This window comes from Urocitellus parryii (genome assembly GCF_045843805.1).
Source record: "Urocitellus parryii isolate mUroPar1 chromosome 13 unlocalized genomic scaffold, mUroPar1.hap1 SUPER_13_unloc_9, whole genome shotgun sequence".
NCBI classification, from domain to species: Eukaryota; Metazoa; Chordata; class Mammalia; order Rodentia; family Sciuridae; genus Urocitellus; species Urocitellus parryii.
This window is the reverse complement of record NW_027551777.1, coordinates 3,246,066-3,263,721: the sequence shown is the minus strand read 5'-3', so window position 1 is coordinate 3,263,721 and position 17,656 is coordinate 3,246,066. Positions and strand designations below refer to the sequence as shown.

The 17,656-nt window shown below is 42.8% G+C and overlaps 1 protein-coding gene across 1 annotated transcript; it reads right to left on the bottom strand.

The window, feature by feature from the left end:
* Positions 1–12,937: 12,937 nt before the first annotated feature.
* Positions 12,938–16,992, bottom strand: LOC144251477 (cholecystokinins-like). Its single transcript, XM_077794360.1, has 2 exons — positions 16,779–16,992; positions 12,938–13,071 (listed from the first exon to the last, which is right to left on the bottom strand). The coding sequence occupies exons 1-2, from the start codon at positions 16,990–16,992 to the stop codon at positions 12,938–12,940; spliced, it is 348 nt and encodes a 115-aa protein (XP_077650486.1).
* Positions 16,993–17,656: the final 664 nt, after the last annotated feature.

Here is a 17,656-nt window from a genome sequence, read left to right as displayed (position 1 = left end):
GTGAAGCCTGGTTGATGTCCTCCGGGTGAAGTGCAGGGAGGCATGCCTGGCCAAGAAGACCACTTACCCACGGGTATGGATGTAAGAGAAGAAACATCACAGATTGAGAGGAAACCACTTGCACACCCTCCTGCCATACCCAGGATCAAAGGAAAGCATCTTAAAAAATACTTTACAAAATGCTCTGTGTTATTAGGGTATTTCCCACCTTTTGAAATTAGCCCACCTAATTAATGCATCTTCCTTTTACACCCTGCCCCCCAAACATTTGCAAATAAGTTACAGGCATTATGACCCTTTTCCTCCTTAACATTTAATTTTTTTTGTAGTTGTAGATGGATAGAATGCCTTTATTTTATTTATTTTTATGTGATGCTGAGGATTGAACCCAGTGCCTCATGCATGCTAGGCAGGCACTCGACTACGGAGCTACAGCCCCAGCCCTCACCTTAACATTTAGCCTGTATTTTCCAAGCCCCATAAAGCCCAGCACAGTGATTAAATCCAGGACTAAAATGTTTGTTGAATGGTATCTAGCATACACCATGCTAGGCTAATCTTGCTCTGAAGCCCCAAAGAACTTAAACCAGTGAGGGAAATCTGGACCTGTAGCTTAGATCAGCAACTTGGGGACCAGCAGCTCAGCAACACATAGCAGATGAGACAAATCCAGGAAAAGGAAGCAAGAGAGGAACCTGGAACATGAAAAGCAAGGCAGAATCCATCAAGGTTTTCATGAGTTTCCAGGGAAGCCATTGGAAGAGGATATTTCTGAAGTACAGCCAAAGGTTTAGGGACCTCTTTTTAGAAGAGAAAGAACAGAAAAGAGATGTGTTGTTCTTCCACATCCCAAAATATATAAGCCCACAGTCCTCCTCAGGGCCTCTATTACCTGTGACACTAAGGCCTTGAATAGCTGTAGCCATATCCAACCCCTGCCTCTCCTGGGTGCCTGACCCCCAACAGTGGTGTCACCTGCCACCCTCAGGCCCCGGAAAAAGCAACTGTACTGTATTCTCAGCTGTTCTGGTGTTCTGCAGAAACTGGAACCAACCAGCCAAAGCAGGTAAAGTTGCAGGGCTCAGGAACCAGGTAAGTAGGCCCCTCAGCCCATCAGCTGTGGTCTAGCCCCTGGTCCCTGTCAGTGGCTGTGCTCTCAAGGATGGAATCCCCACCCACCATAATTGTCCCAGGGATGAAGAGGGAAGGCTCAGCCAGATGACAACAGCCAGCCAAGCCTCTGGGGCTTTACAGACACATAGAGTGGTACTTCTCAACTCTCAGTGATAACTGGTTGGTCATATTTTGCATTTTTATCAATTCATCATGAGTCAATATTTTTATAAAATACCATAACACCAAATTATGAGAAAAAAATAAAATGAAAAGCAAAGGAAACTAAAATATAATATCAAATTTTATTGGATTCAACAGACATTAAAATGCATTTTAAAATATAGGAACAAACATAGGGAAAACTAAAAGCATTATGAAGACAATACCCATTATTCATTGAAAATGTGCCTAGGGCATTTAGTATGGAGACTCATTGTTAAATTCAACTTTCATAGTTCTGCAGCTATAACTAACCAAATAGTAAAAAGATAGGTAAGTGGTGATTTTCTGTACTAAACACTTAGACCCACATTTTGAATGAACACTGTTTTATCAGTATTAAGGTTTATAATATAATAAATGAGTAAGATTCTTTTAATTTTTTTCAGCTAGTTCATATTGATAATCGTCCCATTTACAAGGGATAATGTATAAGCTTCTCAGCTCTCTTTTACAAAACTCCTGATTGAAAAACCAGTCTAGGGCTGGGGTGGTGGCTCAGTGGCAGAATGCTTGCCTCTCACGCAGGAGGCACTGGGTTCGATTCTCAGCACCATGTAAAAATAAACAAATAAAATAAAGGTACTGTGTCCATCAAAACTATATATATATTAAAAAAAAAGAAAAACCAGTCTAAAATGATGTTGGGAAAGGAAGCTGATATATCTACAGTAATTTCTTGACAAAAAATTTCCAATGGGGTTTGTTTTCCAGCCTGTAATTCAGGCTGAAGAATACACAATGCAAATTTTTATGCCTCCAAGTTAGATGATAATGTTAAGCTTTAAATTTTGAAAGGCTTGAATAAAAAATAAATTCATGGTAAAAGAAATAAATTAGAAAAATAAATATACACTTTCAGTTGCTTTGATTTTTAAGCATTTTTGGCTAAAGGTTGCCAAACAAACCTTAAAGCATCACTTGTTGTAATGGTCATTAGTTAGTGGCTCATGCCACCTGCAACTCAAACCAAGTGTTCCATGACACTTGAGTGGACTCACATGCTTGGTCATGTGCTTGGACTTGATGACAATGTTAATTGTCCAAAATGCATCTGACCATTTACTCTCATTTTCCATTCTTATCTCATTGTGGACAGTTTGCAGACTGATGTGAGCCCGCAGACCATTCTTTAGGTAGTGCTGGTGTGGGGACTTCTATGGTATAAAGTACCTTTTTGTTAAATATAATGAATTTATGGTTAAGTGATGAAGCTTTTAAACATAATTTGTTATTTTTGTTTCTAGAAAAATCCCCCTCATGGCACAGAGCAGTGGGGAGAAGTTGATGCCTTGGGATGGGCCCTTCTTCTCTTACTTAACCTCAAAACAAACATCATCAGTGAACATTTCTGCTTGATGATACAGCCACCCCTCATGCTAAGAAACATAAATTCATGGTTTTCTTCAAACAGAAGTGCAGGATCTCTAGGAGATGTCCAGGCCACATCTTGTCCTTCTTGACCCTGACTTGATGAACTGGAACCTGAGAGTGCATTGTAATGTTCACTGTGGAATTGTTTAAGTAGGGGATGGAAGATTGAAAAAGCAAAAGGGAAAATTGATAAAGCAATGGTACTGATAACCACGGGAATCAGAGCCCTCAATTCTGTAGGACTGGGGGAGCAAAGGAAATATGTGGCATTGTTTAGACAAAAAAAAATCAATCTAATTATTAAGTTACTGTCTCTTAGCTCTGAATTCACCATTATATGCCCTGCTGAGGCTTCTGTGTCAGGTGCTGCAGATAGGGAGACCCATGAGGGCAGAAGGAGAAGCAGGAGACCTGTTTCTTCCTGCATGTGAGCTGTCTCCCTCATCAGCGCTTCTCCACCCTGGCAACAACATCGCTCTCCCTCATCCTAGACCTGCCTCAGCACAACACTCCTTCCTCCTGCTCAGGGAGGGAAGTGGAGACGCACCCTCCCCTCAGAGCTCTGGGTTCCCCTGCTCAGGACCCCCTCCTCCAGCCTTCTCAGTTTATTTTATTCTAACCTGTTTCCTTTGCTCCCCAAGTCTTACAGAAGTGGGGGCTCTGATTCCTGTGGTTATCAGCACTATGTTTTCCCAAAGTTCCATTTGCTTTTTCAATCTTCCATCCCCTTCTTAAGCAATTCCCCATATTCTCTCTGTTGAAATAAAGCCAGTCCTTCCTACTGGTTGATAATTGTGATGACATTCCTCCAGCACCTAGTTCAACTTTGTCCTCTGTTGGTCGGAATTCTTTGTGAGAGTAATGAAGATTTTCATTTTAGAAAGATCCAAACCATATGTGGCCAGGCCTATTAGATGGGCTTCCCAGGGTCGCAAATACAGTGAAGGAAGGAAATCGTGATGATAAACCATGGCTCTGAGGCCTGTTTAGAAACAAAGACCCTAGCACATTGCTATGATTATGCATATAAACTCTAGAATAGAGGCAGTCATATCAATTAGGGGGCTAGCAAAATAATCCAGGAGATGGATAGTTGGTGGCTCTGTTCCAGGTGGTGGTGGAGAAAGAGGTGAAGAGAGGGCAAATTCTAAATAGATTTTGAAGCCAATCTGACAAAGAGGTTTGCTGAGGATTAGATGAAAGGTGAGATGAGTCAAAGATCGTCCCAGGGCTTTTGACCTAAGCAGCTGGAAGGATGGAGTTGCCATCAGTTGAGTTGGGGAAGGTATTAGGTGGATAAATTTTCCGGAGAAATCCATGAGTTGAAGTATATGCACAGTTGACTTTGAAATGTCACTAGGTGTCCAAGTGCAAATGATTCCAAATCTTTGCTCTTTGACTTGATTTATCACTTCCCACTAGAATGAGGAAGCCTGATGTCAGTCCCTTTCAGCTCTCATTTCAGCATCTCTGGTGCGCAGCACAGTGCCTGGACCACAATCATCTCAGAAAATAGCATTTGAGTGAATGGATGAAAAAAAAAATTGTATACTGCAGAGGTTCCAATTGAGGCCAAAGTTTTCTTATTCAAGCTCCAACTCCACACTTGTTTTCCAGTCAGGAAGAGAATAACCATTTGGTTCTGTAAACTGCAGCTTCTGGTGTTCACTGGAAACCCATCTTACTAGCTCATCACTTGTAAGTTGAAGTCCTTCTTCCCCGAAGTAGAGAGAAACCTCTCAGAGAGAGACACAGGAGCTTTCTGTCCTTCTTTTATAAGTGTGGCCCAGCCTGGATTCTGCTGGAGACTTATTCAGTCAGAAGACAGGGCTTTGACAACATCTCGGCTCTAGGAGGGGCCAAGGGACTGAGGTGGAGGAGGAGATGCCTCCTCCTGGCTTCTTTCTTTGTGTGTGGATGTGCTGTTTGTGTTGTGCCCCCATCTCCTATGAAACCTGAAGAACTTTCTAGAACAAGTTCTCTGGGATCTTCCCTCTCTGTTCAAGTTCAAATCCAAGTAATTACAGACTGTCTGTTGGACACTTGTCAGGGGACCACAGCCAGGTGCCTCCTTTGCCTGGTGTCCAGCACAGAAAAGGAGGAGCCTTTCTGGACACTCTGTACTTTCACCTTAATTCAGCCAGCTCGGCCTTCTGCACCAGTGTGACTCTATTATGAGCTGCCTATCCAGCACCTGACCTCTGGTGTCACCTTCTTCATGGAGGTTTTCTTAACTTCCCATTTGAGTTTATGAGTCCCTGTTGTGCAGAGAGAGACAGAGAAAGTGAAGGTGAAGATGGAGAAGGCTGATTTGTTATTAGCCAACTTGATCTTGTTGTTATGTTCAGAATACTAGACTACATGCACTCCGTGGAGCTTAGCATTTTAACTTATTTGGTATTGGTTTTCCTTTCACTTTTCCTTCAGTCAAATCTGGAAAGCATAGGGTGCTCACTAATTAGAGGTAACCATAGCTACCAAGTTGTCTTAAAATTGTCTTGAAGAGGATTTTCCCCCCCTCTTGCTTTTAATTCTACAAAAGGCATTTTACATGTCAGTGATCCTTATTCTATATTCAGTTTCACTGGATGATTTTCCTAACTCAGGAGTCTTTTGGTAGCCATATTAAAAGTTCAAAAGTAAAATAACAAAATTATAAAGCCAACCATTCATTCTTAGAAAAGAGTTTCAGGTCCTGAATTGTCTGATTTTAATATTTCAGCTGATTGGGTGGCAAGAAGAAATGAGCCTGGACCCCTCGGAGTTCAATGTATACAACGTGCCTCAACAGAAAGAAGTTGGCACCTGGAGAAGTGGTTTTAAAATGTCCACTTGGGGGTGCTGTGGTCTTCTGCAGGAGCAGAACCAAGGTCCATTTCTCTGGTTAGGTAAGTTACTGAGTATGAAATTTCACAGACACTCAGGTTCCAATGAGCCACAGTGGTGATTAGATACCCTCAGAGACTAACTGGCTTCCTCTTCATCCAGTCAGCCCTGTTGTTCTGCTCATTACATTCATAGTTTTTGCTGCATTGTATTTCAACTGCCAGCTCTTCCGACTCCACCTCGTGGCTGTGTCTCTGTACCAGCTACATCAACACAGTGCCTGGCACACAGATGCATTTCTGTGTGTGTTGCTGAGCCTGTGTAGGGCTCAAAACGGTCCCTGTGAGCTAAGAAGGGAGAGCAATTGAATCTTTTCTGGAACGGGACTTAGATCAAGCATGTTGAAATCATTCTGGCTGCAGCCCAGGGGATTCTGGGCAGGTATGACTTGAACAACTGCTAATTGTACCTGTTCCTATTTGCATATTAGCCACAAGAAGAAAAAGATAGAAAAGGTATTGTTCTTGGAACTCAATTAGATGTGCCTTATTTCATTTGTCAGTAACTCTTGTTCCTTCTGGAAAATTTCCAAACCAGAAGCATCTTGGGAGTCCTGGTAATGGACACAAAATTAAGACAATAGAAAAGCCTCCCATTCTTACAGAAGATCATGATACCATGAATGACTGGGGTTTTAAATTTCAGCACATCTTGAGAAAATATTTCATCAATATTTTAGAGTCCCAACAGAGCCTGCCAAGACTTGGTTGGTAGGTTGAGAAGCCAAGGGTAGGCCCCAAAGTCTGTACTGGTGCCTTTCTCAAAGGTAGGTGACAGGGAGACAACCATAGGGTGAGTCCAAGCAGGCATAGCTGGACTTAATCACTCAAGAGTTAAGCCTTGGTCCTGAGTGAGGAGCAGGAGTGAGAGAACCAACATAAAAGGGAGCAGAGAGAGGTGGAGGGAGATCTAGGCAGAGACTCCACAAGGGGCAGAGCAAAGTAGAAGAGGTTTTGGGCCAGAGTGCAGAGAAATTAACCTGGACTAGAGGCTGGGAAAGCAGGAAAGAGCTGGCAACATAAAGGTCTGATGAACTAAGAGGCAGATATGCAGCTGAGCCCAGGTGATACCCACCCAGCTTCCCTCTGGAAATATTAGTTTCAATCTCCCCTAAGATAAGGTGGCAAAATAACACAACGTGTGAAGTTGCTCTGTGAGAGAGGGCATGCCAACCGTTGCCCTCCATATTGTTATCCTGCTGAAAAGCAGGATCATCATTGTGAGACTTTGAGAAGAAGTTGGGATTTTTATGGGAAATTTCCATATTTAAAAACATGAGCACTTTGGATCCAGATAAGATAAGAGTAAGCACACTTCACACATCCTTCCAGCTGATGATAGTTCCAGGAGAGACTACATAGATCAGCTATTTGAAGACAATGGAAGGAAAAGAGCAGCAAGCAGATTGGGGAAGAAGACCAGAAAAGGAGGTACATCAAGCCAGTAGTGAGTTTATATTTCACCTACTCTGGTGTCCTTCTGGTTTGAACATAGCAGAGCAGGAGACTGCAAGTGGGCTCCAGGGAGAAGTCCCCTAATTTTGGTTCAAGAAGTGAAATTTGGGACTACTAATGCCCAGAGAGAGAGCATGAATGCTCCTGGTTTTCTTCCTTTCTTAGCTTTCTCTACTCTCTAGATAGAGCATGTCTGTGGTGGCAGCAGTCAGTAATGAAACTGGCAGAACCAAAATTCTGAGGAAGGGCAAACCTGCTGTTTGATCAGAAGGATTGCCATCTCAAGAGGGTGAGCTCATTGTTGTTTTTTTTTTCTCTATGTTCTCCTACCACAGAGACCTGAACATGGCCCCAAATATGGCAATGTGAAGCAGACCAGAGTAACCAGAACCCCAAGTTTCTAAGTGAAGGACCCAAAAGGGAAAAAACACAAAGAACACAAAGCACTGGAGAGGTTAAAGAGGAGGAAAGGGACCTTCATGTGTTTATGAACTCCAAGGTTTCCTATTGTCGCTACTCCACTGCAGCCAGACATGTTTAGATCTGGTCCTAACTAGCATACCAAAGACTTTGAGAACTGAAGTAATGGAGAGATCACCATCCAGTTCCCAGCCTGGCCAATGAGTGATTGATGAATGCCTGAAATGGAGCCAACAAGGAGTATAAACTCTTTGAAAACAACTGACATTGTCATCAGAGCATGTAAGGTTGGGTTGTCCTTGATGCCAGGACCTGACCAGGTGGATAACCTGCTAAAATAAAAATATCACCTTTTTTTTTACAAGATTTAAATAAGCTGCAGTCTCATAATATAATTTTCACATTGTCCAGAATATAAAATCAAAATTACTGAGTGTACAAAAAAAACAAAACATGAACATTTAAATTGTCCTTGGAAAAGACAGTCAACAGATGCCAGTGATGAAATTTCACAGATGTTAAAATTATCAAAGTCCTTAAAGCAGCTATGATAAAAGTGCTCAAATGAGCAATTGTGACCATTCTTGAAACAAAGTTTAAAATAGAAAATCTCAGCAAAGACATGAGAGATAAAAGTAGAAATCTGAGAATTTAGAAATACAAAGCCAAACAAAGGAAGTCACTGGATGGAATCATTAGCAGAATTGAAACGACAGAGGGAAGAGTCAGTGAATTTGAAGATAAATAGAAATTATCCAATATAAATCATAGAGAGGAAGAAAAGGATATAAAAAATGAACACAGCCTCTCTGACATATGGGAAGAAAAAAAAAAAGGAGGGGATGTCTAACATTTGTGTCATCAGATCCCAGAGAAAGAGAAATACACACACACACACACACACACACACACACACACACATACTTGTATGTGCATATATATATACTTATATATGTACATATAGGCTTGTATATATGTATGTATGTATATAAGTGTATGTGTTTAAGACCTAAACAGACCACAAACAGAGCAAAAGAAATCTACACCCAGACACACCACAATCAAACCACTGAACACTAAAGACAAAGGAAAATCTTGAAAATAGAGAAAAATGGCATTGTTTTTAGTGGGAAAATGGTTTGAGTGACTCTAGATTTCTCATTGGAAACCATAGAGGTCATAGAAAGGAATACAGTATTTTTAAAAGAGCTAAAGGGAAAAAAAAGTTAGTCTAGAATTCTAAATTTGGCAAAAATATCTTTCAGGAATGAAGGGAAAATAAAGACATTCTCTGGTGAAGGAAAACTAAGAAAATTCACAGGAGCAAACCTGTTCTAAAGGGATTGATCATATTCCTCAGACAGAAAGGTTTGTCTGGGCTCCATCCCACAGTTGAACTGGTGGCCCCTTGGCATCAAGAATGTACCACTCATGTATCTCAGGCGACTATTTTCAATTTGCAAGGTAAATGCAGAGATTTGGGATGAGCAAAGTGACCTTCAGAAGCCAATTTTGGAAACATTCCAGCAGGAGTGAAGAGTGGCAGCTCAACTTCCTGACCGGGGAGACTAGTGTCTCTAAAACGAGTGCTTATTGGAAAACGTCCCGTGGTGTTCAGGCCCCATAGGTACTCTTAAAAACTGTAAAGACAAAATGGTAGTAGTGTGGTCCAGGCTCCCACCCTGAGGAAGGAATCACCAGAAGCTCTAGACACTGGGCCAGAACCTGGGGATGGGCAGAGCAGATGGAATACTCTGCCCACAGAGGTGGTATTTTCAGGGGGCTTCCTGGCATTAATGAGACAGCCATGGAGGGGAACATGGTGGACACTGGGTAGCCACCCAGGTGACAAAACTCAGTGATTATCATAATCATCAGGGGAGACCTGGGGTATTTCTTCAGTAAAGAATTTGGATGAAGAAGTAGTTTGGGGGCCATTCTTATGACTCTGTGTCTCTCTGTAAACTGTCACAACGAGGAGAATATGAGCCATAGTTGTTAGAAGGATGATCTACAAATATTGTAAGAAGTTTGGAGAAGAGGAAGAACAATACTTGCGACCCCAAACTCTGGACACGACTATCTTCATTCTCATATCGTCCCATGAATAGATAAATAATGTGAACAGAGGACTTTCCACTTTACAGGGGTGGTCTGGAACAATCTGGTTTCAGTGTATGGAAACCATTCCCAAAATACAGTGAGACTAAAGAAAGAGGCAGATCTAGGATTGCACTGGTGCAAATTATTGGAGACCCACTGACAAAAGCATGATCATAGGCCACAGCAAGAAGAGTGGATCCCCATAGTTTGGGTCACAAGGAGGGGTATATATATATATATATATATATATATATATATATATATATATGTATATCAGAGGGGACTATTACAGGGTGGAGAGGAGTAAGTGAAGGAGATCGGGGAAGGGATTGAGGAAAGGAAGTGGAAGAGAAGGAGGAAGGGAGGGGAAGAGGGGAGGGCTTTCTGGTGGGCATGGGTTCCTCAGATCCTTCTCAAGTGGGACTTGAAGAGCTGTTGGCTTCTGTGAGAGCTGCTCAGCTCAACTGTAGGAGCTCCATGTGATCCCCCTGCCGAGGGCTGAGGAAGATCCGGGATATGCCAGTTCCTGGGTCCCTGTAACAGCATGTGGCATGGAGGTGAGAGCAGGGACACTGCAGTTAGAAGGTGGCCAGAGGTGGTGCTGAAAGCATTGGGAAGCAGGACTTTAGGCTCCCTCCCACCCCTTCCCAGGAGGCTTTATCAGATCCCCTCAAAGGCTCCAGAAGTATCACTCATGGTGATTCAGCAGTTTCTGTGCAGGCACAGTTTCCAAACAAGGCTCCAGCTCTCCTCCAAGTCGCCAGCTCTCCTCCAAGGCTCCAGCTCTCCTCCAAGGCTCCGCATCTCCTCATTGAGGTCTGGAACCACAAGCTGCTTAAATCCTGGCACTGCCACTTGTGGGCAGTGTATGGATCCATCAGTCATTTAGCTTCTTGAAGTTCTGGTTTCCTCTTGGAGAAGCAGGATCATGATCACCTTGGAAGATTGGGACAGTTTCCTGAGCTGATGCCCATGAGTTTCTTTGTACAGCGTCCAGTACCTAAGAGGAGGCCAGGGATTGTTCTCTCCTTCCCTTTTCCATATTAGGAAAATTTCCAAGGGACTTTGAAGAGGGCAGAGGTGATTACTGGGCATTCTTTCAGTGCTCTTGACAGCTGTCTTTGAGCTACTTACACTAGGTAAGCCCTAGAAAATGGATAGTAATGCAAACAGAAACATAAGAAAAAACTGTCCCCTGAAGACATAAATAATGTCTGTTCTGGGTAACATTCCAAACATGGCATTTTATTGACCCATCGTCATGAACCTGTTTTTCGTTTGTTTGTTTGTTTGTTTTTTGAAGGGCATTCCGTATGCACCTTTTCTTTCTTTTTTAAAATATGGTTTTAGTTGTAGATTGTCACAACGTCTTTATTTTCATGTGGTGCTGAGGATTGAACACAGGGCCTCACGCGTGCAAGGCCAGTGCTCTACCACTGAGCTACAACCCCAGCCCATCCGTTTTGAGTATATTAGCAAATCATTTCCCCATCCTGACTACCTGTGTGTGTCTGTCCTTGAGTTCTCCTTTTGAAATGGTGGTAAAATCTTACTAGTTCCTTTATTAATGGAAGCTTTGACATGTGTTGATTTTAAATTTATATGAGCCATGACTTTACCTTTGAAAACGTAACACCTACTTCCTTGATGATTCACAAATCAGTAATTCAGATAAGACCTTCTTCATCCCTTCTCCACTGATTTTATATTAAATTCTAAGTTCCTCATCATGCCCTCCATAAAACACAAACAATACACATCCACACTCGTGTGTGTACCCACACAGGGTCATGCTGCCATCCCCATACCTACCCAGTACCCTCTACATGCCCACAAAATAGTGATCTTTGCTGGAGAGGGTTGCTAAAAACACAAGCATCTGAATATTTTGGACTGAATGGGAATTGGATACCTAACATATGAGGTGATTGGAAACCAAATGGCAGGGACTAAATAAATGAAGTAGTAACCTTAGCAGGGAATGATATAGAGTGCTATCTATTTGGAGTCTACACTGAATCCTAACTTCAGTTCAAGTTTAAAAATTGCACTGTCTTGATCTTTTGGGGGTCCCTCTTTGAGGACTTGCTTGCCATTCTCTTTCCACCCTTAAGGAAGGTGCACTGAATATCCACAGTGATGGTGGTCTGGGTAGAGTCCCTCTGGGACCTGTTATATATTTGCCAATATTGTTTTCAATGTCAGTTCCTTTTTGTGCTGCCATGTTCTATGTCAGACCTAGAGCCATAGCTGGTTGACGATCTGAGATTGTTGGAGCCTCGGCTGGGAGGCATGGAAGGTCTGTCTGCACTGTGGGTGGTAGTTATTAGATCATCTCTGGTGTCCCTGTGTACTCACTTGTTCCCTTTACTGATCGCTATAGAGGACCAACAGACAGATTGACTTCTGCTCTGGATAACTACCAGAGTCCTCCCAATATGCTTACTAAGTGAAAAACAGCAGAACTCTTGGGAAAGCGATCACAGGCTCTTCTCTACTCCAGCAAAAACGCTGGGTCCTGTGGCATTGACCACTTGGGAACTTCCTGGGAACAGGCTCAGGCTTTCTAAATCAGAATATACAGTTTAATGAGAGTACTCTGGTGAATCTTGTGCACTTTCAGAGTTTGAGAAGTGCTAAGAGTGACAGAGGTCCCACTAGCACAGGAACATTAAGCCCTCAAGTCTGTGACTCTAGTTGGTAGGTGCACTGGTCATGTTCACCTCTCAGAGACAGCTTCCTCATCCATAAAGGAAGGACAATAATCTCTGTGCCACAGGCCACGGAATGATCAAATACTTGCAAAGGCAGGGTAAGGCACTGCCCTATAACTTATTTAAAGAGAGAAAACTTATGGCGGGCAGTAGGATTGGCAAAAGAGATCAGGAGTCAGGGTTTTCAGGGCTGGGCTATAGACCTGACCACAGAAGGCACTTCTGCTGGACACCTTCCAGCCACTTTGCCTCAGCAGGGGGTCAGCTCCATGCCTAGTACTCATTTCCCAAGCTGTGTCTGGGACCATCTACTGCAGGGATTCCCTGGGCACTGCAGATCAGACTTCCTTCCTTGCATGGTCTGAGGACCCTCAGTAGATTCAAGGAATGAGGAGTCAGAATGAAATCACTTTAATAGCATAGCAACATGTTAGGACCAGAAGTCACAGAGTTAGGAAACATCATATTCTTCAATTGCACAATTCTGCTGAGGTGTGTGGTTGCACAGGACAATCTTAATAGAAGGATTTTTCACATTGAGAACTTAATAAATAAGATACTTAAAATGTCAAACTTCAGAGACAATGAGTTATGAGCATGATTGTTTTCTTATTCTGCCTCCTCTAAGTCAGGTGGATGGAGGCTGGTCTTCTAAGAGGGATATTCATATTCCTCAGCACTGTGCCGGCCAAAATCCATCCAGCCCATGTAGTCCCGGTCACTTATCCTGTGGCTGGGGTCCAGGTTCTGCAGGTTCTTAATGATGGACATGCGGCCAGAGGGAGCTACAAGGGACAGAGAAAAAGAAAAGAAGAGCATTATATCTAAGAATACAACCAGTTCAATTTGTGAAGGCAAACAACAGAAAAGGCCAAATATATACATTTATATTCTTAAAGGTATTACAGACAAAGATGAAAGAGGAGAAAGACCTATGTCTGCATAAATGAATAAAAGTGATGTTCACTAGTTATGGGTGTGTTTTGTGTTCACAGGTTATTTAGATGGGTTCATTTTGTCCTGCCTTATACAAACTGAGGAATTGCCTCAATTTTTCTTTGTCTCCCCTACCCTTAACAGTATTTTCCTTGTGTATTTGGCCCTCAGCAGAAAGCAAGAATTTCCCTAGTACTTGCTCATTTCTAAATTTCATTGCTTAACATCCCTGACCATACCCAACTTGTCCAGAGAGCTTTAAGGTAGTGCAATCACAATATCTTGATATTGGAATGGCTTTAAAAGATGGGGTCAAGTCCCAATGATAATCAAACAATGTTTTGAAATTATTAATTTGAAAGCTACTTTCTTTTCTTAAAAATAAAGATAACCCGAAAAATATACACTATCAGATTGAAATCTTGGCATCTCAGTAATAATCCAAGAAGGATGCGAGAATAAAAGAGGTAAATGAAGTCAGACATTTTGACCTAAAATCAATAACTGAAATTGAATGGGTACCATGCCCTTGGGAACAGGATTATTCTTGCCTAGAACCCCCATTGAGTGGGCAGAAGTATGACAAGGTAGATGCTTGGGAGGCATGTGACACAGTGCCTCTCAGAGATCACAGACAGTGATCTGTGCAAAAGAAGGGTTAAACACGGCGCTTCAGGGCCATGAATGGGCAAAGTCCAGGCCAGCTCCTGAGTAGAGAAATAGAGGACCTCCCATTGGTGGCCACTGTGTTGGGGGGCCACCATGTCTCCACCTCTCAAGATGTTGGTGTGTAGCCTCTGCATGAGGCTCTCCTTGCCAGCTCCTGCATAGGGAGCCCAAATATGTGCTGTTTACTGACAAGTGACCCTTCAGAGGCAGTTATCCTGTCATAATGGGTAATGAAATTAACCAGCTACATTTAAAACCGACACACCACACAGAATAACAACATCCCCATCCTTTCTCTCTCTGCCCCCATCCCTTCCCAGTTTGGGAGCTAAGTCAACACAGCACATTTGAGCCCTTTTTGTAGACATTCCTAGCCTATCCAGAAGGGAAAGGGCCCCTGCTGTTTAACTGTTTGAGGACATTTTATGGTGAAATATTTGTCCTTAAATTCAGCAAGACCTGCAGACTCAGTTCTCCATGGACAGTAACATGGAAATATGACCCATCCTCCTGCCTGCTCTGATGACGAATGCTACAACCCTATAATGAATATAATCCTATAACGAATGCTATAATGCTGAAGTTCAAAGTAGCTCACCAAATTTCCATCTAGTGGAAGCAAAGTGACAGCTTCAATATGAGCAAGCAATCAGGGTTGCTGGGGTGAGCACTGTGTACAGCTGTCATTCTACAGCTCTGTCCTCACCTGGGTGTACTTACTATAGTCTTCATTCACCAACTACACAGAGTAGGGACTTACAACTGATTTTTAGAGTCAAAATGAAGGGTCTGACTTCTTTAAACTTTAACATCCTGAACAGATAATACCGCTGGGAAGCCAAATGGCCTCCAGACACTCTAGGGAAGCAGAGCTTAGAGAACCTCAGTCTTATTGCCGCTTAGATGTGCAGAAACTGTTATTCAACCTTCTAGAGCCATGGCTTCCATATGGGAAAAATGGGCATGATAATACTTACTGTGCAGAGAAATGTTTTCAGGTCTGAGAGAGACAACAGCTGCAACACTGGGGCTTTGCTGGTCATGGGTAAGTGTGTACTGAATGCCATTAGATGCACTATGCCACTAGATGCCTCCCCAATCACTCTCTACTAGAACTGCTTCTCCCCAAACCATTAAGAACCCTGTAGAGAGTTCCTAATGATAAACTCTTACACACTGCTTAAAGAACACATTTTGTCATTTAGAACCTTTGATGTATTCTAGTGTTAAGTCAAATCGAATATGATCTCAAAATATATAAAATATTCAAGGACATTTGTTCCTACATCTTATTTGTCAGTCGAAGAGCATGATTGTTTTCTAGTTCTGCCGATCCTGGGTGTTGGCAGCTTATTTTCCAAGTGATTGCTCTTCCCACCAGGGTTCCTTTGGCCCAACAGCCTGAAGGCAAAGACAGGAGGGTGTTGAAAGAGGGGATTGGAAGAACTTCCCATCTAAGATTTATGCTGTAAGAGCCACTGGTAGGGTATTGGTTCTAGGAAATAATTTGGCAAGTAGCTCACCCCACCCCTAGAACTGGTTTTCTTGGGTCTTTCCTAAAGCTGGAGAGAGATCTACATTTCAATGAATAGCCTAGGATAACTCAGACTGTCTGGCTGAAATTCAACCCACATCTGTGAGCAGATTCTAAATTACGTTCAGATAGGCAAACAGAAGGAATTTTCCAAACTGTCAGACTTTCTGTCATCTGACTAGTATTTCCATTCTTTCAGTTTAATTCTCAGGAAAGAACACAAAAGGTGTAGTTTGAGCAATTCTACAAATCACCTTCTGTCCTTTTCCCTCTGAAGGCCCTTGTCAAAAAGTTTCTAATGTCATCTTCATGTAAAACCACAGAAGACTCTAGAAAGCCAAGCCCTCCATTTTCTTCCTCTTTACTCAAGCCATGAGTTAAAGTTCAAATCCAATTGAGTAAAACCTCATGGAAAAGGAGTCACTTCCTTCAGCCATCCTGGCAGTGTTTGCTGGATGTTTTTAATTCAGTTGTTGATCTAGTTTAGCACACTGCCCCTTAGCCAGTGTCCATCATCAGTATCATTGTGGATAAAGCTGGGAGAAAAAAAAATCATGATTCGTCCCTCTGAATCACACAAAGAGCCAACCGCGGCTCCAGGGAGCTCTGGCCTCCTATTTGCAGATGAGAAAGTCAGGCCCAGGAAAAGGGCACTAAGCCAGGAAACTGCTAAATCACCGTATTCCTGGAAAAAGGAATGCTGAGAAAACTGACTTAGGGAACATCTCTCCAGTAGTTTTTTTTTTTTTTTTTTTTTTTTTTTTTTAAATCATCTCATGTGTAATTATTTCAATTCACTCACTGTCAAGGAAAACTCAAAAATGCTCCTGTTCTTTCCTTCCATTACATACTTTAGTGAAAACTGACCTATTCTCACTTGTTTTTGTCAGATCTCAAGTATTTTCAGCATCCATCACTTCCTGCTAGAGAGTTTCCAACTGTCTGCATCTGTGTGGCTCCTGGTTCAGCTGCATTAATAGAAGAGGTTGTTTAGTGTATTTGGAACCCCTTTCCAGGATTTAGTAATTATCTCAAAAAAAAAAAAAGCATTTTCATAAAATGGTGTTGAGCTTAATCAGCAACACTGTGCCAAAAATTAGCTTAGAGAAAGATTTTTAAGAACGTTTTCCTTACTAATAAATTAAGTTCTCTACACCTCATTTTGATTTGCTTATAGAGGACTTCAAAACTATACTCTCAGGTGCGGTGGAACTCTGGAAAGGAAGGTGGAAATCCCATTAGTCTGTGTTTTCTCCCAAAAGGGATATCTTCATCTGGTGGGCTCTAGAGAAGGACAGGATTGACAGTCCAGAACAGGGACAGAAGTGAGGGACAAGAAGGCAGCATCCTTACCTTTCCGAGCCTGCTGGATGTATCGGGCCAGTAGTGCGCCCAGGTGCGCTCTAGGCTCCCCGTCTGTCCTCTGCACCGCCCTCAGCTGCCTTCTGGCCGCCTCTTCTGCCCTCTGCACCCCGGAGCCTGCGGCACCAGCTGGGGGCACCGGCTGCGTCAGGGCGCCCGCAGCAAGTACCGCCATCAGCACGCAAAGGCAAACGCCAAGATTCATGGCTGTGGAGAGCAAAGGCGAGGGGGCGTAAAAAAAAAAAAAAAAATGCTCGGCATCCGTCAGTGCCTGCCGAGAGTCGGGCACCTGGAAGCGGGCTCACTCCAGCGCCGGCGCACCAGACCCGCTAGGTTGGAGCCAGCGCTAGGGCTTACCCAGCGCAGACCTCAGCTGAGTGACACACAGCTGCGCGCGCGCGCCTAAGCGCGCTTGGCTTGTCTCTAGGGTAATCCGCACCCAAGTGCCAGGGTCGGTGAGAGAACTGGTGTTTCACCCTTTTTAGCAGAAAGAATGTCTCCAGTTCGCCTTAAGTTTGAGAAAGCTTTTGTAGAGCGTCTTTGTTCTAGGTGGAAAAGCACTCTATTAAAGATAATGTGAAAAATACAGGATCTCAGCAGAGAGAAATGACACCCTTGAAGGAAGGCAAGACTTTTCCAGATTAGAAAAGAAGCTTTCAGTACGGAAGTAAATGGCGAATTAAAATTATGGATGCCATAATTTTAAAAAAATGTATAAAGTTTCCTCAAGGTGTATGTGGGAATTAGTAATAAATCACTAAGTAAAACATAGGTAGGGTTTAAAAAAATCAGAAATATGCGTTTAGTTCTCAGCCATTGCCAAAGCACCGATTGACTGAATTTTAGAACTGTGATTAGACAGAAAATCC

What these genes read in the sequence shown, in the direction of transcription:
- LOC144251477 (XM_077794360.1), bottom strand. Translation starts at nt 16,992, where the DNA reads ATGAATCTTGGCGTTTGCCTTTGCGTGCTGATGGCGGTACTTGCTGCG. An exon ending in CATCCAGCAGGCTCGGAAAG is followed by an intron (nt 13,072 to 16,778) that starts GTAAGGATGCTG and finishes TGTCCCTTGTAG; the next exon opens with CTCCCTCTGGCCGCATGTCC.